This window comes from Conger conger, chromosome 14 (genome assembly GCF_963514075.1).
Source record: "Conger conger chromosome 14, fConCon1.1, whole genome shotgun sequence".
Lineage (NCBI taxonomy): Eukaryota > Metazoa > Chordata > Actinopteri > Anguilliformes > Congridae > Conger > Conger conger.
The window spans coordinates 38559144-38585804 of NC_083773.1; the positions used below are offsets into that span (position 1 = coordinate 38559144).

At 48.0% G+C, this 26661-nt stretch overlaps 1 protein-coding gene across 1 annotated transcript in view; it reads right to left on the minus strand.

Annotated features, from left to right (window-relative positions):
• Positions 1 to 4664: 4664 nt before the first annotated feature.
• The window catches only part of iqsec2b (IQ motif and Sec7 domain ArfGEF 2b), a 93118-nt gene continuing 71121 nt past the window's right edge, over positions 4665 to 26661 (minus strand). The window contains 12 exon segments of the mRNA XM_061219349.1: positions 4665 to 4865; positions 4867 to 5889; positions 10796 to 10845; positions 14181 to 14369; positions 15665 to 15826; positions 16696 to 16795; positions 17485 to 17610; positions 21206 to 21345; positions 21708 to 21874; positions 23174 to 23296; positions 23640 to 23801; positions 24924 to 25984. Coding sequence (XP_061075333.1) covers positions 4665 to 4865; positions 4867 to 5889; positions 10796 to 10845; positions 14181 to 14369; positions 15665 to 15826; positions 16696 to 16795; positions 17485 to 17610; positions 21206 to 21345; positions 21708 to 21874; positions 23174 to 23296; positions 23640 to 23801; positions 24924 to 25984 — 3504 coding nt within the window.

Below are 26661 nucleotides of genomic sequence, written 5' to 3' on the forward strand. Positions count from 1 at the left end.
GTCAATATCATGGATATCAATGTAGACTTTCACTTTCACAGTTCCATCTGTGGGAGCAGAAGTTTTCCTAAACACAAATTATAACACTAAGCTTGGCAAACATTGAAGATTAATTGCAAAGGGGAAGTTAAAGCCGATGAAAGCTGCTGTTATGAATAGGAGAATCGAGTTGTCGCATCTGACTTAGCAGTGGTGTCACTCCCAATGACTCACTGAAATAAAAGGCTTCTCTTATTTTCTATGTGCAACTGTGTTGTCTTGGTATGGTAGTTACAGACTTGGTGTACTGGACATACAGTATGTTCATGGCCTTACAACCAATCATATATGAATAGTACCTAATCTGACGTGTTTGGTTGTATGACCTTGATATGCATTGTTTTGTACGTCGCTTTGGATAAAAGTGTCTGGTAAACACAATAATACTGACATCACAGTAATGATTAAATATTCATGTATAAATATTTATATTGCAATTATTTGTACTGTAGCCACACAGACACACAATATGTACGTATATGATGTGTTATAGAGCCACTGCAGTGTATGCTGAATATTGGGAACAGTTCAGATGAAGCATTTAATTAATTCAACAGTAGACAGAAGGCATGCAGTCCAGTTCATTAAAATTAGTAAGCAACCCAATAAAAGAATAAGCAGGCCAGTCTTTATCACTGCAAGGACATTTTTATAATATCTGAAGCAATAAATATTCACATTTCATTTATCTGTATTTGTTCAATTGAAACTTGTCTGTACACAAATAAAATTCCTTATATTTCTGATATCTTTACAATTATATTAATAACTGCTCTGAAACACACACACACACACGCACGCACACAATTGTACAATTAAAATTCATTCACTGACCCCATAACCCCCCCCCCCCACCAATCCCAAATAAAAACAATGAAATATTAATTTGGCTGAGTACCACCACCCCCCCCCCCCACACACACACACACACACACACTCACACACCTGAATTACAGAGACGTGGTACAGTCCATTCCATAGTCAATATTGAGCATTTGTATTTTATATAATATGTACATTCAGGTCTATATGCTTCATTCAATAAGTGCAGATACTCATGCAGGTGGGGGAACACAGAGGGAACAGCACCCAGTGAGGAAACAGCCGTGCACACACCCTGAAGCTCGCCCTCAATCACCCCCTTCCTTCTCCCTCCTCTCACCCTTTCCTCCCCCTCCTCCTTTCCCAGTGAAAGTAAAGGAGATTTGGAGGGAGGGAGTGCACCCTTGGCTGCCCCAGACAGGCCTGAGTGATGTTACCGTTCCGTCTACAAGGAGCCGAGTTCCACCCAGCGGTACGGATTCTGCCAAGTCACATGGCACGGGTTCAAGATGTGGCCGGCCAATGGGGTGGGGGGTTGTGAAATGGAGGCGGAGACAGACGTGTGTGGGTGGAGGGGCGGGTCATAAGGCGGGTCTAAAGTGAGGGCTTAAAAGGTGGCACAAAAATTGTCAAGCATCTCAATTGTGTGCAAAACCACAAAACTGCACTGAAGTAAAGAGGTGGCACCACCGCAGTGGAGGCGCCACCGAAAACACAAATCAAAATGAAAAAAATAAAATAATAAATTAGCAATCAGGTGTGTATGTGTGCATGTGCACGTATCGCCTCGGGACTGGAGAACAACTGTCATAACTTGGGTAGAACATCAGGGGCGCAGTTCACCTAGCTGTGCAATGCATCAGTGCAGAGACTCACTGCTGCCATCTAAGGGAAATTTGTGCCAATTACAACTCACAAAAACTGTTACGCAACACTATACCTCTTTTATGGAAAATAAACTCTTGAAAATGAACAGTTTTGTGTTCAGCCTGTGCTCACACACACACACACCTGTTACTTTAATAAGGACAGTATAAAAAGTGCTTAACGGTACAGAACATTGCTAAAAACAATGAATAAATATCAAGAACAGTTACATCAATTAATAATATAATAACAATTATAGTAATAATTGTAATCCTTGTCATAACCCAAAAATTGTGAGCCTCAGGCTCTGAATTACAATAAAAATTGAAAGGGTTAATACAAATAAAAGGGTTATTACAAATGAGAGGGCTATTACAAATGAGAAGGTTCTTACAAATGAGAGGGTTATTAGAAGTGAGAGGGTTATTACAAATGGGAGGGTTATCAGAAATGGGAGGGTTATTAGAAATGGGAGGGTCATTATAAATGAGAGGGTTATTACAAATGTGAGGGGTAATGCAAATAGCATCTCTAACAGGTCCAGTGCAATGTAGCTCTTCACTGGTCCGCAGTCGTAAAGAAGTAATATCTCTTAATTTTCATCATTAGAATTATCCATAAAACACTGATATACCAGCAAAAATAGACTCAAGTTTCCCAAAATTATTAGTAGTAATAAAGTAAAGACTCTTAAAACTGCAGCTGAAGTCAAGCCTACCACAAGCATACCAATCCTACCACAACAGAAGTGTAACCTCATATTGCTTGTCCTGTCTCTTGGTCCCTTGGAAAAACACACACACACTCTCTATCTCTCTTTCTCACTCGCTCTCCACATCCAAACGTTGTTACTGAACCTATCACGTGCATAATGGATGAAAGACAGAAGGTGAGAGAGATGAGAGGAGAGAGAAATAGAGAGAAAGACAGGTAGTGGATATGGGTTAAATGCAGTTTGCCCTCAGCTGAATTAGAAGCCCCTGCCATGAGCCTTCTGGGAGCCATGTTCCAGTGGCGTGTGATTGGCTAAATGGCTACAGCGTGTCACTCTGGAAGGGAGGGGTTACAGTCCACAGGGTATTCCCTGTCACACACTCGCTGCACGTTTATAGCATCTCGGGTTCAACAGCAGTCTGCCTGTAGAAGCAGTGAATGCTGTAGCATTGCATGAGCTTGCAGCTGCAATTAGGCATGCTGTATTGTGATGAAAAAGGAAAGACAAACCCACAGTACAATTACCTACAGTAACATACAGGGTTGACACAATCGAATAGCTTTAATGTGCTGCAACACTTTACAGTGCACTGCAAAACTTTACAGTGGACTGCAAAACGTTAGTGTTGTAAAACCTTACAGAGTGCAGTGAAACATTACAGTGTGCTGCAAAATGTCAGAATGTGCTGCAAAATGTTACAGTATGCTGTAAAACTTTACGGTGGACTGCAAAAATGTACAGTGTTGTATAACCTTACAGAGTGCAGTGAAACTTTACAGTGTGCTGCAAAATGTTACAGTGTTGCTTTAACCTTCCATGTACACATTGAGCATCATTCAGGCACAGACAGGAATGATCCTTCAGAAGATCGCACTGTATATGGCCTGCATGTAGTCAACATCTGTCCTTAACTTTGAAGTTAAAGTTTAACTTCCTTCATCGAGTTTGACATGTTCATTATGGTCCCTGCTGATGTTCCCTGGCGCTTGAGAAGTAGAAACACTTGCAATTGACTGTAAAAGTTCAAGATGAATGAATTGACTTTCAAGCTTTCATGTCCAATGCCCCAGATAAAACAAAAAGTATTCTCACAACAGAGAGCACATTCTGTCAAGCATCCAAGCTATGCTGGTTTTAGAACATGCATTGACTGAAGTTATGCTCTTTCTCACTATTTAGTTAGGAAATTCAACTTTGAGTTACCTTGTTTCAAACCCAACACGTAGGAGTGTAATTTGGCTGTGCATGAAATCTGGAGCTAAAAATCAGCTGAGTGACAGAAGGCAGTGATGAGGAGCTGATGAACAGTGCCAAAGAAAAGTACACTTTCTGAACCTCTAACAGGGCCGTTATCACACGCGCCATTCTCTGAACCTCTAACAGAGCAGTTATCACACGCGCCATTCTCTGAACCTCTAACAGAGCAGTTATCACACGCGCCATTCTCTGAACCTCTAACAGGGCAGTTATCACACGCGCCATTCTCTGAACCTCTAACAGGGCCGTTATCACACGCGCCTCACAGACGTTCTGAAGTACACTATCTTTGTGGTTGGTTTGGTCCATCCAAGCTGAAGTTGTTTAGTCCTTTATCAATGCTTTCAGTTTCTAGAAAGCCCTTCCATCTTCCATCTTGTCTTTGTTTCTCAGTCCGACAGGCTAGTGTCCGTCACTTCAAAACTCATCACACACCTCCCCAGCCAGCTACACAGCTATAGAGGGTGTGGTATTGTGCATCATTGTGCTCCGCTGAGTGCCTGCAAGCATGTGTATGCCCATGTGTGTATGAGAGGTCTAGTGCTTCTAAGTGTGTGTGCGTGATTGTGTTTGTATCTGAGTGTGAATGGGTGTGTGTATGTGTATGTGGGTGTGTGTGTATGTTGGTGAGTGTCCATGTGTGTGTATGAGTGTGTGTGAATGTGTATGTGTGTATGTGTGAGTGTCTGTCTACGTCGGTGTGTGTGCATGTGCAAGTGTGTATGCGTGAGTGTGTGTATGTGTGTATGTGGGTGTGTGTGTGCGCATGTCGTTGAGTGTGCGAGTGTGTGTGTGCATGAGTGTGTGTGCTCCTGCTCTCCCTACATGTGTGGGAATCGAAGGTGGAAGTAGCAGAGCCTGAGCAGGCTGCGCTTCTTGCGGCCGACGGTCCCGTGCCCTGGCCCCACCTCCCTCCCGGACCTGGCCACAGACCCCTGTCCCGCCCCCCGGGCCCACGAGCCTCTCACACTACCGTGCTGATCCGGTTGATAGGCTTGGATTTGGAGCTGCCCACTGTACCGGTGCTCCCGGGCCCGCCCCCCTGTCCCGCCTGAGACCCCGGCCCCTGCTGAGGCTGCCCGGGGTGCTGGGGGGGGTGTGGGGAGAGAGGCGTAAGAGGGGTATGGGGGGAGGAAGGGGGGGGTAAAGGGGAGTGGGGGGGGGGGAGGGGGGATGGAGGAGAGCGGAGGGTACTGGGGCAGATACTGGGCGCCCGGGGGCAGGTGGCGGGCAGTGCCGGAAGACCCCGGGGGCGGGACGGCGAAGACAAAGTGAGGCTGATGGACGGAGGAGGGGCTGTGGGCGTGGCCCGGGTGGGAGTGAGCCAGCCCCAGGGGCAGCTTGCCAGGAGGGCCCGCCCCCCCGCCAGCCCCGCCCCCCTTGGCGGTGCAGTGTGTGGGAGGGGCGTGGTAGAGGGCGTACTGGGGGGCTGGAGAGTGGGGGGAGAGAGGAGAAAGGGGGGGTGGCAGGGGGCAGCCCACGGCCATGTTGCCGTACCGACCCTGCAAAGCATGCTGGGTGTGGGCCAGCGAGGCGTGGCAGTGTGCGTGCGGTGGCCGCCGGGGCAGGGAGCCACGGTGCGTGATGTGGTGGTGGTGGGCGTGGCCGGGCGCGGGCGGGGGGATGGTCTGCACGTGGTAGCGGTGGTGATGGTGGTAAGGGGGCGGGGCTTGTCCACCGCCCATGTGGCAGTACTGGGCGTGCAGGGCCTGGATCTTGGAGTGCCCCCCTCCCTCGGAGGGGGAGTGTGGGGGCGGGCCCCCGGTAGTGGGGGGTGGCACGGGGGCGGGGTAGAGTGGTCCCGGGGGGATAATGGGTCCAGGGACTTTGGGGCGCTTGCTCCCAAACAGGGAGCCCAGGAAGGAGCCACTCCCCATCCCCGCCCCCATCCCCATCCCCATCCCCGGCCCCGACCCCGACCCCGGCCCCATCCCCGGCCCCGACCCCGGCCCCACACCCGGGCCCACACCCGGGCCCACACCCCTCTCGTGGTTGGTGCTGCTGGAGACGCTCGCGCTCCCACCCGCCGTCCCAGCAGCACTGTGCTGTTGCCCCGGCCCACCCCCCACCCCCACTCCGGGGCTCAGGATGGGGTGTTGGGGCCGGAACTCTTCGAGCCCATAGCAACCAGGCACGCCGCTTGCCATGGGGAGACGCTGGTGAGTCTGCGGGCTGTTAATGACGGATCCCTGCAGGGAGAAGAGCGAGAAACCGTCAGGCTGAGCACGGGCTGCCACGCCCTCCCGCACAATGCACAACTTCACAGATCATGTCCGATGGAAAAAAAATCCAAAACACACAAAACACACCAAACCTCGACCAAATATGTAATTGTTTTTCATTCAAATACTTTTCTGTACTCGATTGATCCTGCCAGGGGTAACTCAGCCAACCAAGAAGGGGTTTACGATTTTTTTGTATTTCATCGGTTGCAATACACCAGACAAGCTCAATAAAGTGTGGAAAAGTATTTGAATCCAAAACAATTATGTATTTGACCCTGGTCTGAAATGCACACACAACATCGCAAGCAACACGCAGGCCCCTTAATCGCAGGCTGAAGTCACAATGAGCATGAGCACAACAGGCGTAAACGAATTGGCGTGCACGCAGGAAACTGTTAAAAACAGGGGTACACACGAGACAAATAAAACGTTTGGATGTAACAATGAATCTAGGAATTTTGAATGACCAACGACGGAACTGGATTATTATCTGTCTCTCATTCGCACAGATCGAGAAACATATGTGTGATGTGGGGTAACGTGGATTGCATAACTTGCCCCAATAAAAGACTTCTATTCTAGAAGTTCTATTTCATTCCTACGATCCACCAGAGGCAGTGAAACAACTGGATGGCTCATACCAGCAAGGTAACAAGGAAAGGGCTCACACCTTCAGTAGCCAGTAGATAAGGCCATCAAGACTACAGCAAGTGGAGCAGCAATGTTGACCCTGTAGTATCTGGAGAACATGCATGGTGATGACCAGGTGCCCACAGCACATATGTCACTCAACTTTGAAGATGGCCCATGATGTGGAAACACTCCTTGTGGAATGACCTTTCACTCCTCAGGGCGAGGGGCAACCTTGGCTCTTATATACTTGAGAGATTACGTCCACTATCCAGAGGGAAAGTCTCTGTTTTGAGAGTGCAAGGACCTTTCTGTGCCCATCCTAGCAGTGGAAGAGCTGGACAGCCTTACGTAGGCCAGAAGTTGTATCGATGTAGCATCTGAGTGCACTAATTGCGCATAAGTGATTATCCACTTCATTCGTGTTATGCCTTTGGCTGCTCAGACAAACATAGTGTAGTTTTGCAAGTTTTAAAGAAAAGAAGAAAGAGGTGGTAGTGACTCTCTGATTTTGAGTCGAAAAGGTCCACCTCACCTCTGCTCTGGTATATGGCAGCCACATTATTTTTACCACATAGTGGTGGAGTCTCCATTCCCCAGAGAGGGGTTCCCTGCATGAAAGGATGTTCGCTACCTGGTTCTGTACACCAGGGAGGTGCATGGGTCAAAGAGAGGCAAGGTGAGGGAAGGCCCGCTCTAGAATCTGTCGTGCCAGCTGTAAGGATTGGGTGACCTGGTGCCTCGCTGATGGTTGATATGGAACACTGTGGATGCGTTGCCTGGCTGTTCAAACACATGCTTGTTCTTCAGAAAGGGCAGAACGTGTTTGAGGGCTAGACAGGCTTCTGCTGGGGGGACCATAGTCCTCTGACCGCCCTGTGATGGAGGCGTCTGTCGTCACTACCTCCCATCTCAAGGGGATCAGGCCCAGGGGGACTCCCGCGGTTAAAAATAATCTCCATCACAACGGACGTACGGCAAGGAGACTTTGCAGAGTCACCTTGACCCACGTGTGCCAGTGCCGCTTGGGGTCCACGTTGAGACTCTTGATCCAAACTTGGGAGACGGTGCATCGCCAGGACACCCAGAGGGACGAGAGGTGAGGCTGCAGCTAGCATGCCCATTAATCTGAGATATGTGCTGACGGTTAATTATTTGTCTCCCTTCAAAAACGAGAGAGAAATCTGAGAAGTCCTTTACCCACAGAGGAGAAGGGGTGGCCTTCATCCTGCTGGAATCCAGATGAATGCAGATGAATGCTACTTTCTGACTGCACAAGAGTGAGACTGTGAGGCCCAGTTTTCTCCCACAGGACAACAAAAGGATTGTGTCTTCTATTGTGCAGTCCCATGAGGAGGTAAACTAGCCAATCATCTAGATGTAAAATGACCTGCCCTTGCGACTGTACTGAGGACAGAGCTGCTCCCCATGCACCTGGTGAACACACAGGGAGCTTGGGAGAGCCCAAATTGATAGGCAAGGCCCTGAAAGGCAAAAAAGTTGGAATGGCCAGTACTCTCTCACCTCTGGAATGTAAAAATATGTGTCCATTAAAACCATACAATTTCTGAAATAGCCATAAGAACATCTACTGAAATCCAGGATTGGGCAAAACCCATCATCCCTTTTTGGCACCAGGGAGTAGGTGGAACAGAATCCAAAGTGCTGCGTTGAATGACATACTCTTTCGACTGCCCCGTCCCAAGGAAGGAGGACATATCCTGGGTGAGTGTCAAAGTTTTCACGGGGTCCCTGACTCTGTCTGACCCTGGAGTTTGTATCCCCTGGATGGTGTAGTCATTACCCAGGGGTCTGAAATGTGAGCTTCCCAGTATCTGAGGTGCTGCTGGGAGGAATGTCAGACGGCTGGCCCAAGGCCTTCAGGGCCTCTTCAAATGACCTTTTGCTGCCCCGGGCGGGTAGATGACCTGGTGCAGGGAGCTGTGGAGACTGGAAGGCAGTCCGTCGTGTGGAACGATGGCACTGGTCAGCACGTCCTACAGGGCGTGGAGGCCCATAGAGCCCACTGCGGTGAGCAGGTGGGGGGGAAGGCTGCAAGGCGGCCAGATGCCTGTAGGCCTAGGCCGAGCATGGGAAGGCATTACTGCACTGTTGAACTGTTGCCGGGCTGCATAGGGTCTGTCCTGACCCTTCAGACAGGGGGGCCTGTGCCAGCCAGACCTGGGGGTGGGTCTGTATGAGTGCGGACATGAGCCTACCAAGCTCTCTAGATGTGAAGGCAAAGGCCTGTCGTGAGGTATCACTAAGGCTCTGAGCAGAAGCCTCTACACTAGAGTGCAGCGTCTGGGACAGAGCTAGCATCAAGTGGGAGCGAAACCTTCCAATGGGATCCATGCAGGCAGCGGTGTCATGGGCAGGAAACATGAGATCATCTGTATTTTGACACTAGCCTCAAGGACAGCAAGCATCAGGCTTCAAGGATCCATCCAGTGAAGGCACCTGAGAAGACACAGTTGAATGGCAGGAATGTGGCTTAACCCACATTTCTCCGCGTCCTGCATTGCAGCGAAAGTTCTGCTGTCACTATGCAGGTGGGTATGGCTTCTGGGATTTTCCCCAGCCCCTGTGAAGCCCTTCCTGGGTTTGTGTGCCACTTGGGAGGGGGTCTCATCCAGCCAAGTGTGCTACAGCCTCGTGCATTACGGCTTTCAGGTTAGCTGAGCTGCTTTATGAACCATCACTCGAGCCCCGTGTTGTGCCATGAGAGTCAGCCTTAGAGGTTTGACTCTCAGCCTTCATCAGAAAATTGGTTGCATTAGATGATAACAGGTTCTCCTCAGGGGAAACCAAGTCCTGACGGTGGACTATGTTCTGAGGGTGGACCAAGTCCTGAGGGGGAACCAAGTCCTGACGGTGAACTATATCGTGAGGGTGGACCAAGTCCTGAGGGTGGACCAAGTCCTGACGGTGGACTATGTCCTGAGGGTGGACCATGTTCTGAGAGTAGACCATGTTCTGAGAGTAGACCATGTTCTGAGAGTAGACTATGTTCTGAGGGTGGACCAAGTCCTGAGGTGTAGGTCACAAGGCTTCCAGCAACATTGAATTCAGATGATACCGTCTAATTGCAGCCCTTGTCCGTATAAATCTGCAAAAATCACGTGAAGATGGAAGAAGCAGAAGGCGGGGTGAAAGGAGCCATGCAGCCCACGTTACCCTGTGTCATACTGAGACTTTGTTGGTATATGTTTCTCCACCTGCACATAAACAAGACAGATAATAATCCAGTTGCTTCACTGCCTCTGGTGGTCACTGAGACCGACATAGAACTGGGATGCACACAGGAAGCCAGTAACATTCGGGGACACTGGCTTCATGCACAGCACCAGTTATAAACTGGCACATTTTAAACCTGATGCTTGGCACACAACTGACACCAGCAGCTGGTGGGAAAAGGGCAGGGGGGGTCATTACCCCACCCACAGGGCTCTGTTACTGCCAGGAAACTTGCTGTCTCTAGGGGGAGATACTTTCAGAAAGCTCTTAATAAAGCCGGGCCGTGAGCCTCTCAGTTCCGCTGTCTGAGGTCCCGCGTGTGCGCTGTGACAGGTTCTCATTCTCACTTCTGCTTCGCTCTGCTTTATCAGGACGAAACACCCTTCTTCTGTTATCTCTCAGTTCCATCAAGACACACAAGAAATAGACAAAAACGCTGAACTGTTTCAGCCTCTATTGAAGAGAAATGAAAGTAAAAAAAAATGACCTTATTGTAAAAAACAAATAAAAAAAATATGGATACATTTTATTATTACTTATTTTATTCTAAATTCTAAAGGTTTTTTATGATATTTATTCTGTGTTGCTGAATAAAAGTCTCCTCTGTACCTGACCCACTGCCAACCAGCTATTTTACACAAGCAACATGTTCTCAATGAAATGTGCTATCCCTGTCCAACAGTAGTTAAGGTGTTAAAGTTCAGAAATGTACGATTAGAACGTTCTAAAATGAACATTCTAATGCTGATGTCACAATCACAACCGTTAACTGAAAATTATAGAATGAGTTCAAGGACGCAGACTTTAATTTTAATTTATTTTTTAACCCTGGTTAAACGGCATGACGTCATACCCGAGTGAGCGTCCAGGTGATGCCAACACACAGGTGAGAACACACACATGCGGGGTCACTCCACAGCTTAAGACAGCAATGAGGCATGCAGGGGGGTAACACCCACACATGTTTCTGAGGGGGAAAATAACCTCCCCCACTCAAACTTACTTCCATGGTACTGTCCAGGGAACCAACGCTGTTTCTGCGACCGCGTTTCCCTGTGCCCAATCGAGGAGAGCCAGGTTAGGACCGAGGACAAATCAGACCAATCAACCTCGCCCACCCAGAGAGCATGACAAATTCAGGGGAAGTCTTTTAATCAACTTGTATGCATGAAACACTATTATAGCCTGAAAGACAGGCCCTCAGAGACGACAAGTTATCAAGCCAAGGTCATGTGACCCCACAGACCCCTGCTGAGCTGCTCCACAATCACAAAGATTACTTTATTTATTTACGATATATTCACATTTTATTTATTTATGATTATTTTCACGAATGAACCTAACTATTGAACTTATGAGTAGTGCTGGAATATTCAACAGCTTGTTTTAGAGCTGTGAAATGATAAAACCATTATACAGGGCCACCATCAAGGTCACAGCTTTCACCTTCACACACACACACACACACACACTCACACAAACATGTGCGTGCACGCATACACATGCACACACACACACACACACGTGCATGCATGCATACACATGCACACACACACACACACACATGCATGCACACATACACATTCACACATGCATGCATGCACGCATACACACACGTGCATGCACGCATACACATACACACTCACACGTGCATGCACGCATACACATACACACTCATGCATGCATGCATGCATACACACACACATACACACATGTGCATGCACGCAAACACATACACACACATGTGCATGCCTGCATACACACACATACACACATACACTCACACATGCATGCACGCATACTCACATACACACAGAGGCATGCACACATATACTACACACATATATACTCATACATGCATGCACGCATACACATATAAACACATGCATGCATACACACATACACACATATACATACACGTGCACACACATGTATGCATACACACATACACACATGCATGCACACATACACACGTGCATGCACACATACATATACATGCATGCACACATACACATACATACACACTCACACATGCATGCACGCATACACACACACGCATTCTGTCCTGCTGCATGAGCTGCAATTTCCATCATACCACTATATCTGCTCCACTAATCTAACGAGTCTGACACTCATCATTAAACACTGTTGTGTTTTCAACTGCAAGAGGGATCAGAATGATATTCATCAGCTGGTTGCCATGGCATTCCTTTCACAATTATTGAAACAATGCTATGATGAAATTGCATTTGTTGCTATGAGACAGCTCTACCACTAGGTGGCACCCTTCCCTGCCATTTAACATTGCTCATTTCCCTTTAGTCATTTTCACAAGCATACCATGTTCTGAATATGTGAGAATTAAGAATATGCATATTTGGAATTTTTATTTTAAGAAAGCTGCTACATACCATTTAGGCATTCAAAATAAGGGTAATGTGAACATTATAACTGTATAACAGAAACAGGATTCCATTCACTCTTAAGTTTTTTTAAAATTATTATTATAAACCTATTAGTGAACATATCATTTTAACCTTTTCACAATAAATATAGTCATGCAAAGTACGAGTGCAAAGCAACTTTTAGTAACTATATTTAATGTATTGTATTAAAGCAACACCTAAATTAAAGAATCAATATGCAGCACTTCAACAAACAGCCTAAAATCATGAACTTGACACAAAGGAAACAGGACACACTGTGTATCAGTAGCTTCCAATGTGCTGCATGATAATAAGCAGGTAACCAAGGAGACCAATTTTGAAGTCTAGGTTGTGTGCTTTATTCTTCTATCTTATCCCAGCTAAGGAAAAAAACTGATGAATGTAGGTGTACAGCCAAACACGTCGAAATGTAAATATCATCTACACTGTATCTGTGTATTTGAAGCACTCCTTCAGAACAACAGTTATGGTAATCGCACTGTGTGTATTGAATAAAGCCACACCACTCCTCACCACAATGGTTCTCGCTTGTCCTGACCACGGAGCTTCTCCACCCTAGCTCCCCAGTGGTGGAACGACCTTCCCGTTCCTCTACGAACCGCTCAGACACTGCCCGTTTTCCGCTGTGGTCTGAAAACACATATCTTCAGACTCTACCTTGACTAACTCTAACTCTACTCCTCTGCTGGGTTACCCTCTGACTAGTATCACTTATGTATCTTGATCACTTGTATCTTGATCTTCTAGCACATTGTTGCACTTGTACCTTCATCTAGCATTTTCATGCTGTATCTTCATCCTGATGTTGTCGCTCGGTAACCCTTGTAATCATGACATGCCATAACTTCACTGACTTAACCTAAGCTTACTGCGTGAACAAGACTTGATGTTCATAGTTATGGAAAACTGATAGTTTATGAGAATTGTACCTTGTCCAACCCGTGTTCTGCAGATGTTGCAATCACCTCTGGTGTGCGCTTATTGTATGTCGCTTTGGATAAAAGCGTCTGCCAAATAAATGTAATGTACGATAACTAAGCTCCATGCAATAGAAATACTGTTCCTTAATTTAGGCTGCAGTACTCTCCCTTGCCAGCAGGAGGCACAGGATGTGGATGGCGAGATCCAGACTAGGAAATTTGTAATGGGGAGATCAATTTATCAATATTTGACAGCTTAATGCACTGGATATTAGTCTTGGCTGTAAACACTGAAGATGATCCCCGTGGCACTTTTTACATTTATGGGCATCTACTCTTTGCACTGACTGAGCAGCTGTTAATAGAAACTTGCAAATTCACCCACATATTCAACCTTGTGAACAAGGGAGGATCAACCACAAGCAAAATGTATCTGTATCTGAGAGCAAAAGTGTATTGTAGCAGCATTAAAAGTCATTATTATAAATATCCATTACATAACTTAATGTACTTACTTCCCTAGCACTCGTCTTTAAAACTTAAACAGCTTAAAGGCTTAAATTGAAGACACTATTTATACAGCTGGATTCAGTTCCACTGAAGCTGCTCCAGTTAAGAGGACCATTCTTGCCATGTCATCCATGAAATCTTCAGGTTTACTTGTTTGTGTTTTTTTTTCTGAGCTCGGAGAACTGCAGTTAGATGCAAAATTATTGACACAGTGACAATTTATGTTCTTTTGGCTCTGTACAGCACATTGAATTTGAATTTGTGTGAGTGTGTGAGTGTGTGTGTGTGTGTGTGTGTGAGTGTGTGTGTATGTGTGAGTGTGTGAGTGTGTGTGTGAGTGAGTGTGTGTGTGTGAGTGTGTGAGTGTGTGTGTGTGTGTGTGTGTGTGTGTGAGTGTGTGTGTGTGTGTGAGTGTGTGTGTGTGTGTGTGTGTGAGTGAGTGTGTGTGTGTGTGTGAGTGTGTAGAGTGTGAGTGTGTGTGAGTGTGTGTGAGTGTGTGTGTGTGTCTCACCTGTCTCAGAGAGGTCTCTCAGGGAGGAGCTGAGTGCGGTGCGCTTCAGACCCTCTCCTCCAGAGTAGCTGTCGTCCAGGCTGGGCCTTCCCAGAGTGCCGTTCACCACCTCGTTCTTCACTCCTCCACCCACCCCTCCTGCGCTCAGGAGGCTGGGCCGCATCACGCCCTTCTGCTTCTCCAGCTCCGCTGCGGGTCACAGGCGGGAGTGAGGATGAGGAGGGGGAGAGAACACGCCAATAAAACCAGTTTGACTGATATGTAAGAAGCAAAATAACCTCTTCTGAACTCAGCACAGCCGCAAACATTTCTATCACACCTTAGAGTTAAAATGAGGCAGAAATGTGGATGCTGTTCCGTGCTGTAATACTGCATATCTTACACATACACTCATTGAGCACTAGGTATTTATTAAGACTTATTTTGTTGCTGTAGCCTATTAGAGGCTTGAAGCGTTGTGTGTCAGAGATACTCTTCTACATACCACTGTTGTAATGTGTGGTTATTTATGTTCCTATCACCGCCCTGTCAGCTTTGACCAGTCTGGCCCTTCCTCTCTGACATCTCTCATTAACAAGGCGTTTCTGCCCACAGAACTGCTGCTCACTGGATGGTTTTTGTTATTTGCACCATTCTCTGCAAACTCTAAGAGACTGTTGTGCGTGAAAATCCAAGCTAATCAGCTGTTTCTGAGATACTCAAACACCCTATCTGGAACCAACTATCATTTTTAGTCTGAAAAACTGCAGAACCTCACGCATTTACTTGCTGCCACATGATTGGCTGATTAAATATATGCACTTCCATAAGCACCTGCACCAGGATGGAGCCTGTCAGGGGCATTTTTTTAAATTGTTTATTTTATTTTATATTTTTATTGAATTGTTATAGTACTTTTCATGTTTGTATATGTTACAGTACTTTTTTAGTATTTTGTTTATAAAATATTTTACTTGTCAAATTGCAGTTTAATTAAATTATTTGTTATTGTGATTAATATGCTTTATGAGAAATTGTAAACCTATTCGATGTTATATTTACATTAAAACATCTTTATGAATGTCTCAGGACATGGCTTCCCTAAAAAAGAGATTTTGGTCTCACTGAAATCCCTGAAATACAGGTTTATACAACCATACATACTTTCAAATACCTGTTAAAATATTCACATCACTTGCTCAATCAATCATGCAGCCACTTGTCTGTCCCTCGGTCAATTCATATAATATACATATATTATTTCCTTTTGATGATTTACATGCGTTCTCTCATTTTACTCTTCACTCTCACTTTCATTATTTTGCTATAACACGCTTCTCCTTTTCTTATTCTCTTCCTTGTCCCTAATTCACATCTTCCTTTTCTTCACCCTGCAGGCAGGAACCCACTGAAAAACAGGTTGAGTAGTGCCGAACACTGTCTGCTCTTTTAAGCGGTTTTTATTCCTGTGAGGTAAAAGACACAGATGAAGGGGCGACACTCACACTCCACCCTGTACTTCTCCATCTCCTGCACCTCGGCGATGCTCTCCCGCAGGTCGCTGGTGAACCGCGTGCGGTCCTGCTGGCTGGGCGCCGTGAATACGATCAGAACCTTCCTCTCCCCTCCCGGGATCGACGAGGTCAGACGGATTCCGTGGGGGTAGTCTGTGGTGCGTGGGGGGGGCAGGACACAGGATTAACACCCGCGTGCACTCGCATGAGAGGGGATTCAGCCGCTACGTATTTAGGCAGCGCTACTCTACTCCACGTCCTGCGGCCCGCAGTGTCTGCAGGTATTTGGGGGGTAGGACACAGGATTAACACCCGCAGGTACTCGCATGAGAGGGGGATTCAACTTACTTAGGCAGCGCTACTCTACTAGCAGTGTCAGCAGGTATTTGCTCCTACCGTGCGCTAAACCACCTAATTTCACTAATTAATATACCTGCTTGGTTCAGATAATAAGCTAATTAGTGAAATAAGTTGGTGTAGCGCATTGGTAGGAGCAAATACCTGCAGACACTGTGGCCCGCAGGACGTGGAGTTGTGTAGCGCTGTACTAAGGTGTGTACAACAATTAATATTTATGTTGTCATCACACAAGCCATTCAGACATTTTATAGGAGCAACCAAACATGAAATGAATATTTCCTTCGCAGTCAGGGATTTCTACAGGAGAAGGCCGGGCAATCACACACGCACACACGCACACCTGCATGAAACCAAATTTAGTGTGCCCAAGTAACCCGTTCACATAAATAGCCCTGATAAGAAACAGTTCCATCTGTTGATAAGTCTGGTGATAAGTGTCACCTTTTTCCATGACTTTCCTGAGCTCTGACCTTTCCCAGAATCCCTTGGCCTAAGCATTTCCGATAGAGGTCAAACTGACTGCTAAGGGAAGTCGCAGATAGAGTCATTCTACAAAAAGAGGAAGGTACTGAGGAGGATTCCAGAGAGGAAGAGAGAGGGGGGTAGAGAGAGAGAGAGAGATGGAAGGAATGATAATTATGGCTCAATGGACTGATTCTCACATGAGTTCTGGAACATGTGAACCTGCATCTCCACCAGGGGGAAAGACTGCCTAAAACTGTATGTCACTGAAGTCTTCTTCTTCTGGAAAATCTTTGTAACCTGCAGAGAGGGAGCAAGGCAGGGGGAGAGCGAGTGCAAGAGAGGGAGAGTAAATTTATATATGTATAATTTGTTGGAAGCTTTCAAGAAAACACTGAAGCATGATTATTTCTAATTATTGCTGTTTTATTTACTTGGATTTTTCAAGGATTGTCACTTGGTTTGGAAAAAAAAGAGTTCTCCTTCATGGAGAAACATGGCTGAACAGAGTCATGAGTTCTGGTTTGGATGACCACACCCTTTTTCAGGTGTTCACCTGGTGGTGACTATTGACACTACATTTAATGAATACATTTTTTCAATTACATTACATTACATTATTGGCATCTGGCAGACACTCTTATCCAGAGCGACGTACAGTTGATTAGAATAAGCAGGAGACAATCCTCCCCTGGAGCAATGCTGGGTTAAGGGCCTTGCTCAAGGGCCCAACGGCTGTGCGGATCTTATTGTGGCTAAAATATAATATACTATACAATATACAATATATATTCAAGTCACAATATAATTATTAGTAATTAGGACTATATATCTAATTACATACAATGTATAACTTAAGTAGCAAGAACGCCCCCTAATTTCAGTATTTTGGTTTATACTAGCTCAAAGTATGAGTAGTACTATGTAATTGTGAACAGTACTTGCAGTATTCCAGTGTATTAGTATGTACTACAGCTGTGGATCCTCACCACCAGCAGGTCGTTGAAGAGGAACACCTCTCGCTGGTGAACTCCACCTCTCTGGGGTCGGCTGGGGTCAGGCACCTCATACAGCTGACAACAGCACACCAGTCTGCGGTGGGGCAGGGACATGACCTGCGCACCCCAAAAGAGAGGGGACCCCCCCGTTTAAGAACACAATTCACCCCCACACTCTTATATCCATCTTATGCATCCTGGAAACCTGGCCGATGGTAGCATTCAATCAATCAATCTACCTATCTCACCACAGTATCTATCTATCTATCTACTTATCTATCTATCTATCTATCATCCATCCATCCACTCCAGTAAATCCTCATTTACAGTGATTGCCAAGAGGACAAACACAGCAAAACACAACAAGATAAAGAAACAGTTTTTTTATAAAACAAGAAGACACATTAGTCATGAGTCATTTGTAGCAGCTGCATGTGTCTATGAAAATGTCCATGATCAAAGACTTGAAAACAGGAACTGAGACAAAAATAGTTTCTCTCGGCACTGTGAGCCCTTATCCTTCTGTGACCCTCCCTGTTTGTCTCCTGTCTGAATAACCTGAAAGTACAGGAGGGAGACAGTAAAGAGTAGGCCTCGTAGTGTAAAGCCCCCTTACACCAGCAGTGTTCTGATTCCCCGCCCCCTTACACCAGCAGTGTTCTGATTCCCCGCCCCCTTACACCAGCAGTGTTCTGATTCCCCGCCCCCTTACACCAGCAGTGTTTTGATTCCCTGCCCCTTACACCAGCAGTGTTCTAATTCCCCGCCCCTTACACCAGCAGTGTTCTGATTCTCCGTCCCCTTTCCCGCATGCTTGTCCGTCGAGATTCCGGAGAATCTTTCCGCTGCGCGTGCACATTCCAGAGCTGCACTGCTCAGAGCAGCCAGCCGCAAAAATGTCAGCACAGCGGAATCTCACCGCCGGACGAGCGAGACGAGTTCTCCATGGGAGCCGGCGCGTGAGACACCACGTGCCCTCGCTTCTGAGGACGCTGCTCACACCTTTTTCTGCCAGCAGCATTTCAACATTTGGAACGTCACCTCTCTGGTGGGGAAGGAACCGGAGCTAGTGCGGGAGGCGGAGCGGTACCAACGAGATATAGTTGGGCTCACCTCCACGCACAGCACTGGTTCCGGAACCAAACTCCTATTTTCCGGAGTTGCTCAGGGTGAGAGGCGCCGGGCGGGTCTAGGGATACTCACAAGCCACCGGCTGAGTGCCACTGTGTTGGAGTTCCACCCGGGGAACGAGAGAGTCACCTCTTTGAGACTACGTGTTGCTGGGGGGAAAGCTCTGACTGTCGTTTGTGCTTATGCACCAAATGGCAGTTCAGAGTATCCGGCCTTCTTGGAGTCACTTTCCAGCATCCTGGAAAGGGTGCCGCCTGGAGACTCCATAGTTCTGCTGGGCGACTTCAACGCTCACGTGGGCAACGATGGAGAAACCTGGAAGGGGGTGATTGGGAGGCTGCCGGACAGACCCGGTAAACCGAAACGTGTCGTGAGGGTGAACTGGGAACGTCTGGCAGAGGCCCCCGTCCGCGAGGTCTTCAACTCTCACTTCCGGAGGAACTTCTCACGCATCCCGGGGGAGGCTGGGGACATGGAGTCCGAGTGGGCCATGTTCACAGCCTCCATTGCAGAGGTGGCAAGCAGGAACTGTGGCCAGAAGGTCATCGGTGCCTGTCGGGGCAGCAACCCAAGAACCGGGGAGGCCGTCAAACTGGAGGCCTTTCGGGTTTGGCTGGCCCGGGGGTCCCCTGAAGCAGCAGACAGGTCCTGGGTGGCCAGAAGGGCTGCGGCTTCGGCAGTCGCTGAAGCAAAAACCCAGGTATGGGAGGAGTTAGAGGAGGCTATGGAGAAGGACTTTCGGTTGGCCTCAAGGAAGTTCTGGCAAACCATCCGACGACTCAGAAAGGGAAAGCAGGGAGAACTGCTGACCCGGACTGTGGATGGTGGATGTTGTTGGGCGGTGTAAAGAGCACTTCGAGGAGCTCCTGAACCTGAGCAACACGTCCTCTGTGGAAGGGGCAGAGCCCGAAGACTCGGGGGAATCTGCACCTATATCCCTGGCGGAAGTTGCTGAGGTAGACAAAAAGTTCCTCAGCAGCAAGTCGCCGGGTGTGGATGAGATTCGCCCTGAGATGCTGAAGGCTCTGGACATTGTTGGGCTGTCTTGGCTGACATGCCACTTCAGTGTCGCATGGAGGTCGGGGACAGTACCTGTAGAGTGGCAGACCGGGGTGGTGGTCCCCATTTTCAAGAAGGGGGACCAGAGGGTGTGCTCCAATTATCGGGGTATCACACTCCTCAGCCTCCCTGGGAAAGTTTGATGTTGATGACTGATGACTGAAAACCCCCAATCACCAGTCCGACAGATCAGAAACACTCTTCAGGAGGCAGACGTGGATGTGTTGGTGACTACTCTCTACAGAAACTTCACAAACAGGTCTAAAGAGGCTACACTGCAAGATGCAAACCGCTTGTTTGCAGCAAAAAGAGGTAGGCCAGGTTACGAAAGAACCAAATACCAAGAACCAATGCACCCCGCTCATCTGTGAAACATGGTGGTGGGGGTGTCATACATTGCCCGTGTATGGCTGCCACATATTCTGGCTCACATGTCTTCATTCATAATGTAACTGTTCATAGCAGCAGCAGAATTAATTCTGAAATGTACAGAAGCATCGTATCTGCTCAAACGCATTGGGCGGTGCTTAATCCCAGCAAAGCAACGATCCTGAACATACACTAGCGCTCTCTTTCTCATCTATGACATTCCCAACAGTTTGTTTAGTGCAGCCTATTGTTTGGACTATGTCTCTGACTGTTCTTATTCATGAGCCTCACAATGGTTTCCATGACTTTCATTGGCACAACTCTGGTCCTTATGTTGACAAACGCTAATTACGGACAAAAGCAATGAATCAAGACTAGATACTGAAATAGGGGGGACTATGTATGAAAAGGGATGTACAATTCCTGACCATATATGGATATAAATACCCGCAAATTAAAAGTGACAGTCAACACGCTGAAGTGGAGTTTCTGTGTCTATTCCCCCTTCTACAAATTTCATCTTAAACCAGCCTAAACTGGTTGAGTTGGTTTAAGATGTGTTATTTGACACTTCACCAGCTGACCAGTCTCTACCAGCTTAACCAGCTTTGACCAGCATTTTCCAGCTAGGGACCTGCATTGAGCAGCCACAGGCCAGCTATGACCAGCTAGAAGTGTCGAGAAAAAAAAAAAAAAAACATAGCTTAAATCATCTTCAACTAGCCTAGAATCCCAGCTGGTCATAGCTGGAATTTTTATTCATCTGGCTCTCATTCAAAGTCCACTCCTCTCTCAAAGGCATGCAGATATTACAGTACATTACGTTACATTTTATTTAGCAGACATTTTAATCCAAAGCGACATACAAAAAATGTATACCAAGGCCATAGAACAAACTGAAGAACAGGTTCGACAAGGTACAATTCACATAGGATCGGTTGTAAAGCCATGAACATAAGTCTAGTACACAAGGCAGATAGGCCAGGTCTGTAAGTAATAAGGTCAGGAACTACAGTACCAAGACAGATACAAATTCAAATTAAAGTAGAAAATACAGCAGATATGCTGATGCGTTCAAGAAAATAAAGACTGCTGTCTTTAACTGACTGGCTGTAGCGGGTTTAGGCTGCACCTCCGGGACACGCGGACTCACCGGTTTCTTGCCCACGATGACGCGCTCCACCGCCTGCACCTGGGACACGTGGTCGTCGTTGGTCCTCAGCTCCCACTTCTGGATGCGCTGGTAGATCCCCACCAGCAGGTCTCTGTTAATGTCCTGTCCGTTATCCACCCCTGAGAGGGATGGAGGGATGGAGAGGGAGAGAGGGATGGAGGGGTGGAGAGGGAGGGATGAAGAGTGAGATAGGGAGTGAGAAAAGAGCAGAAGAGGGTAACAGCTCCCAAACTGCAGATGATAAGTAGAGCTGAGATGGGGTTGTGAGAATAACTGCCCTTGTGAAAAAGGTTCGCCGTGGATAATATTTACCCGGCACAAACCCTAGTGAACTGTACTGGACAGATATTGTGCTTAAGTATAAAACTGATTGTGGGTAAAACATTGCTCTAGTTGTATCCACAGCACCTGAGGGTGTGCTATTGCTGCATGCTCATTTCAGGAATAAGAAGTTGAATAAGAGTGTGTGCTGCCAGTGCACCTCTCAGGTTCTTGATGAAGTCGTCCATCTTCATCTTCCTCTCGGGCTTGACGTTGGGGCTGTACATGTCCGTGTTGAGGAGGATGATGGCGAAGGCAAGGATGAAGATGGTGTCAGGGTTCTGGAACTGCCTGACCAGTGCTGGGTTGCACACACAGTACCTCTGACTATGAGAGAGAGAGGGAGAGAGGGAGATAGAGAGAGAGAGAGCGTGAGAGATTGGGAGAGAGGGAGAGGGGGGAGAGAGAGAGAGCGAGAGATCGGGAGAGAGTGAGTGAAGGAGTGAAAGCAAGGGCAAGAGAGAGAGAAACAGAGAGTGAGACATTACTGACATTGAGCAGACACTCTTATCCAGTGCCATTTACACTTGCATTTTTACAAAGCATTCAGCTGGATATATACAGTATTGAAGCAGGTTCAGTACTGTGCTCAAGGGTACAACAGCAGTGTCATACCTGGGAATCGAATCTACAACCTTTCGGTTAAAAGCCCTGTTCCTACTACACAGCCGAAAGATCATCTGTGCATGTTAATGCATTAATGAAATTTTGAAGTACTTTAGGCTGCTGGGGGCTCTTCCTGCTCAGACACTGTTCTCGTTTGTGGAACTGCTCCTCAGAGACTAACATCATATTCTTATGAGCAATAAGGAAAACCAATCATTTATTTTCATATCCTGCTAATTAACATGCATCTAAAACGGAACTAAGACCATTTAGTGACATCATGGTTAAAAAAATATTGAATAATAACCCTACAATATCACAAGTTTCAATCATGCCAATCAGAAAGTGCAGATCTCTCTGCGAGCTGTATTTATACAGCTGGAGTTTTTTTCCTCACTTGGAGGGAGGAAGGCAGGGTTTTATTTTTTGTTTGTTTTGATCTTAGGGCCCATACAGTACCATGGGGCTTTCACTGGGCTCTCCTCCCAACAGAGACACATACACAGACACGCACATACACACACACACACACACAGGCACGCACACACACACACAAACACACATACACACACACACACAGACACGCACGCACACACACACACGCACACACACACGCACATACACACACAGACACGCACACACACACACACACACACACACACGCACACATACACACACACGCACATACACACAAACACACAGAGACACACACATACATGCACATACACACACACAGACACGCACACACACAGACACACACACACACACACACGCACATACACACACATACACACACACATGCACATACACACATGCAGACACGCACACACACACAGACACACATGCACATACACACACACAGACACACACAAACACAGACACGCAGACAGGCACACACATGCACACACACACACGCACAGCCACACAAAGACACACACACACACACACACACAAATACACACACGCAGACACACACACACACACACACGCAGACAGACACACACACACACGCAGGACTACCTGAAGGCCTCGATGAGTCTCTCCACCTTCTGTGCCTCCCCCTGCACTCTGATCTGCGCCTGGAACTTCCTCAGTGCGTCATCCAGGTCCATTCCAGAAAAATCCATCTCATCCACCACACAGCTGGGGTACAGAGGGGTACAGACTGATCACTACATCTCCTCCACCACACAGCTGGGGTACAGACTGACCACTACATCTCATCCACCACACAGCTGGGGTACAGAGGGGTACAGACTGACCACTACATCTCATCCACCACACAGCTGGGGTACAGAGGGGTACAGACTGATCATTACACTGTGGGGCTGAAAATATATCCGATAGTAAAATATGCCGCAGACACACAACCATTTCTCTGTAACTTTTAAACACCCCTCATTCACTCACTCCCCCCACCCTACTCCCTCACTCACTCCCTCACTCACTCACTCCCTCCCTCCCCCCACCCCTCTCCCTCACTCACTCCAGCACGTCCTTGTTGAACTGTTTCTGTCGGTTTCCCAGGAACTCGCCGATCATCTGCCGGCTCAGCCCCTTCCTCTCCAGGATGAAGCGGGCGATGCCGACGGGCGTGTCCGACACGAAGCCCCGCTCTATCAGGTACTGGATCCCCTTCTCCGGCTTCCTGGACACACGGGGGAGAGAGGGAGGTCACCATAGCAACAGCACGCCCCACTCTACTCTCCCGCATGCTCTGCAGCCAACAAAGCCCTGTTTAAAAACCTTCTTTATGGTTGTAGAAACTTGAGAAGTGGGAATTTCCTGTTTGTCAGCTTACAAACATCCTTTAAATGTGTTCCATTGTGATTTGTGCTGATTTAAGATGTATTACACATTAACACAAGATCTTAATGCTGCTAAAACATTTCTTAGCACCACTTCGTACAACCTTGGAGCAGCGCAAGTAAAACTGCAATATGGTTTAAGCCCTTAAGTATCTCTTAAGTAACCCCTTTCTTGACACAAGCTTGAAAATGATACACCCAAAATAATATGGCTGCTATTCTAGAACCCTTTTGACTACATAATCCTGGTCTCATCTGAAAGGTAACCCTTAGTTGTTTGTTTTACAAGAGTCAGAATATTACTTAAACAAAGTTACCATAACTCAAACACAGTAAAAGTGGAAGCTTTTTTTTTTCTCACTGAAATGTTGTTTTTGAGTGGATACAGATACTTGTGGCGGTGCCTGGTAAAACACAATGAAGCCACAGCCACAACGCAGGAAAAATACACTTTCAGAGAATGTCACCTTGTCCCTCTTTTTTGATGATCCCATTGAGCCATCTATACAAAAATGTTCTTCCCATGAGGCATATTGTGAACTAAATTACGTTATTTTATCCCCAACATAGCTGTTGTATATTTTCTTGTCACCCTCCCTCTACCTCTCTCTCTCCTTGCTGTCCCCTCTGGCAGCAGCAGTATACTAATATATTGATTGAAGTTTTTGTCAAATACCCAACCCCCATCACCAAGTCAAACACATCCCACAATTTCACATGCCATTTATTATTCAAAAGAAGGCCTGCTCCTTAATACTAAAATATTTTGGGAATGTACAGTGCAGTCCATAAGTATTAGGACAGTTGTACAATATCTGTTCTTTTGGCTCTGCAGTCTAGTACATTTCCTTCCCTCCCTCCCTCCATCTTCTTTACTGTCCCTCCCTCCCTCCCCCCCTCCATCCTCCCCACTGTCCCCCTCCCCCTCCCCCTTCCTCCTCCTCCCTCCCTCCCTCTCTCACTTGTTGAAGAGGTTGAGTCCGATGCGGTACTGCCTCCTCTGCACCAGGTCGTTGTTGAAGGCGGGCGAGTCCCAGCTGTGGCGGCTGTCGCGCTGGTAGGTCTGCTTGCCCAGCGGGGTCAGGGGGTCGCGCAGGCTGTCGCGGGACGAGGAGCCCGAGCTGCAGTTGATGGTGTCGTTGGAGTTGGTGGTGGAGTTGAGCGAGTCGTTGTCCCCGTCCGACAGGCAGGGCTGCTCCAGGCTCCCGGGCGCCAGGGGGGCGGAGGACGAGGAGGAGAGGGGCGTGGCGGGGGGCTGGGGCGGGGGCGGGGCCGGGGGCGCGTCGGCGTACTGCTGCAGGTGGCGGTGCAGCAGGCGGTGGTGGTGGTGCGGGATTTGGGCGGGCACGGGGGAGGGGAGGGGCCGAGGGGTGCGGGTCTGGCCCTGGGCGGCGGCGGAAGACGCGGACGGGGAGGAGCCGGGCGGGCGGGCGTTGGGGTTGTGTTTGAGGGTGCCCTGCGGTGACCCCGCCCCGCCCTCCTGCTCGTAGACCAGCTGGCGGCTGAGCGAGCCACGGTCGGAGCGGTCGCTCATGTCCACGGAGCTGTCGCTGGGCGGCTCGATGGTGAGCAGGGGCAGGTGGGCCGCGCGCAGGCGGTAGTCCCGGCACTCGGTGCAGGGGCTGCTCCGGCGGCTGTTGCTGCTGCCGCCGCCCTCCGTGTCCCGGCTGTCCTCGCGCCCCCCCGCGCCCCCCAGGCCCCAGTACTCGGTGTCGGTGCTGCTGGGGGCCCGGTCCAGGGACAGGGGCGAGGAGGGCAGGCCGTCGTCCATGTAGAGGGTGACGTCGCTGTAGGAGGTGGCCGTGCTGTCCTCGTGCATGCTGAGGCCACCGCCGGCCCCGCCCCCACGCTCCCGGTCGCCGCGGCGACACGACGGCGGGTTGCTGCTGCTGTTGCTCCACACGCACTCCCCGAACTCACTCCCGTCCCCGGCACCGCCCCCTTCCGCGCTGCCCTCCTGCGAGTCGTCCCGACCCGGCCGGCACGTCAGCGCGTCGTCGATGGAGTCCGCTAACGACTTCACCTGAGGCAGGACCGCAATCCCAGAACCCTCCGTTATTCCCTGGGTGACAACATGGACCCCCAGGTAGAGTATTGCTATATGGACTAAAAATCATATATCATCCATAGTATATACACTGGCTTTAGAAAGTATTCAGACACCTTCACTTTTTGCACACTTTATTGAGTTCTTGATTTGATCAGAACAAAAACCAAGCCATGAAGTCCAAGGAACTCTCTGTAGACCTTTGTGATAACATTTGGGCTAGTCATAGATCAGGGCAAGGGTATGAAACCATTTCTAAAGCTTTGAGTGTTCCCAGGAGCACAGTGACCTCATTAATTGTGAAATGGAAGAAGTTTGGAACCACCAGGACTCCTAGAGTTGCCCTGGTCAAACTGAGAAACAATGTTCACAGAAAGCAGAGATGGCAGAACCTGCTGGAAGGATGACCATCTCAGCAGCACTCCATCAATCAGGCTTTATAGTATAGTGGCAGGACAGAAGTCACTCTTCAGTAAAAGGCATATGACAGCCCACTTAAAGTTTGCCAGATGGCATTTGAAGGACTCTGATAGCATGAGTAAAAATATTCTCTGGTCGGATGGGACAAAAATGTATCTCTTTGGGCAGAACTCCATGTCTATGTCTGGCAAACACCAGGCACTGCTCATCACCTGGCTAATACCTGGTCAGAA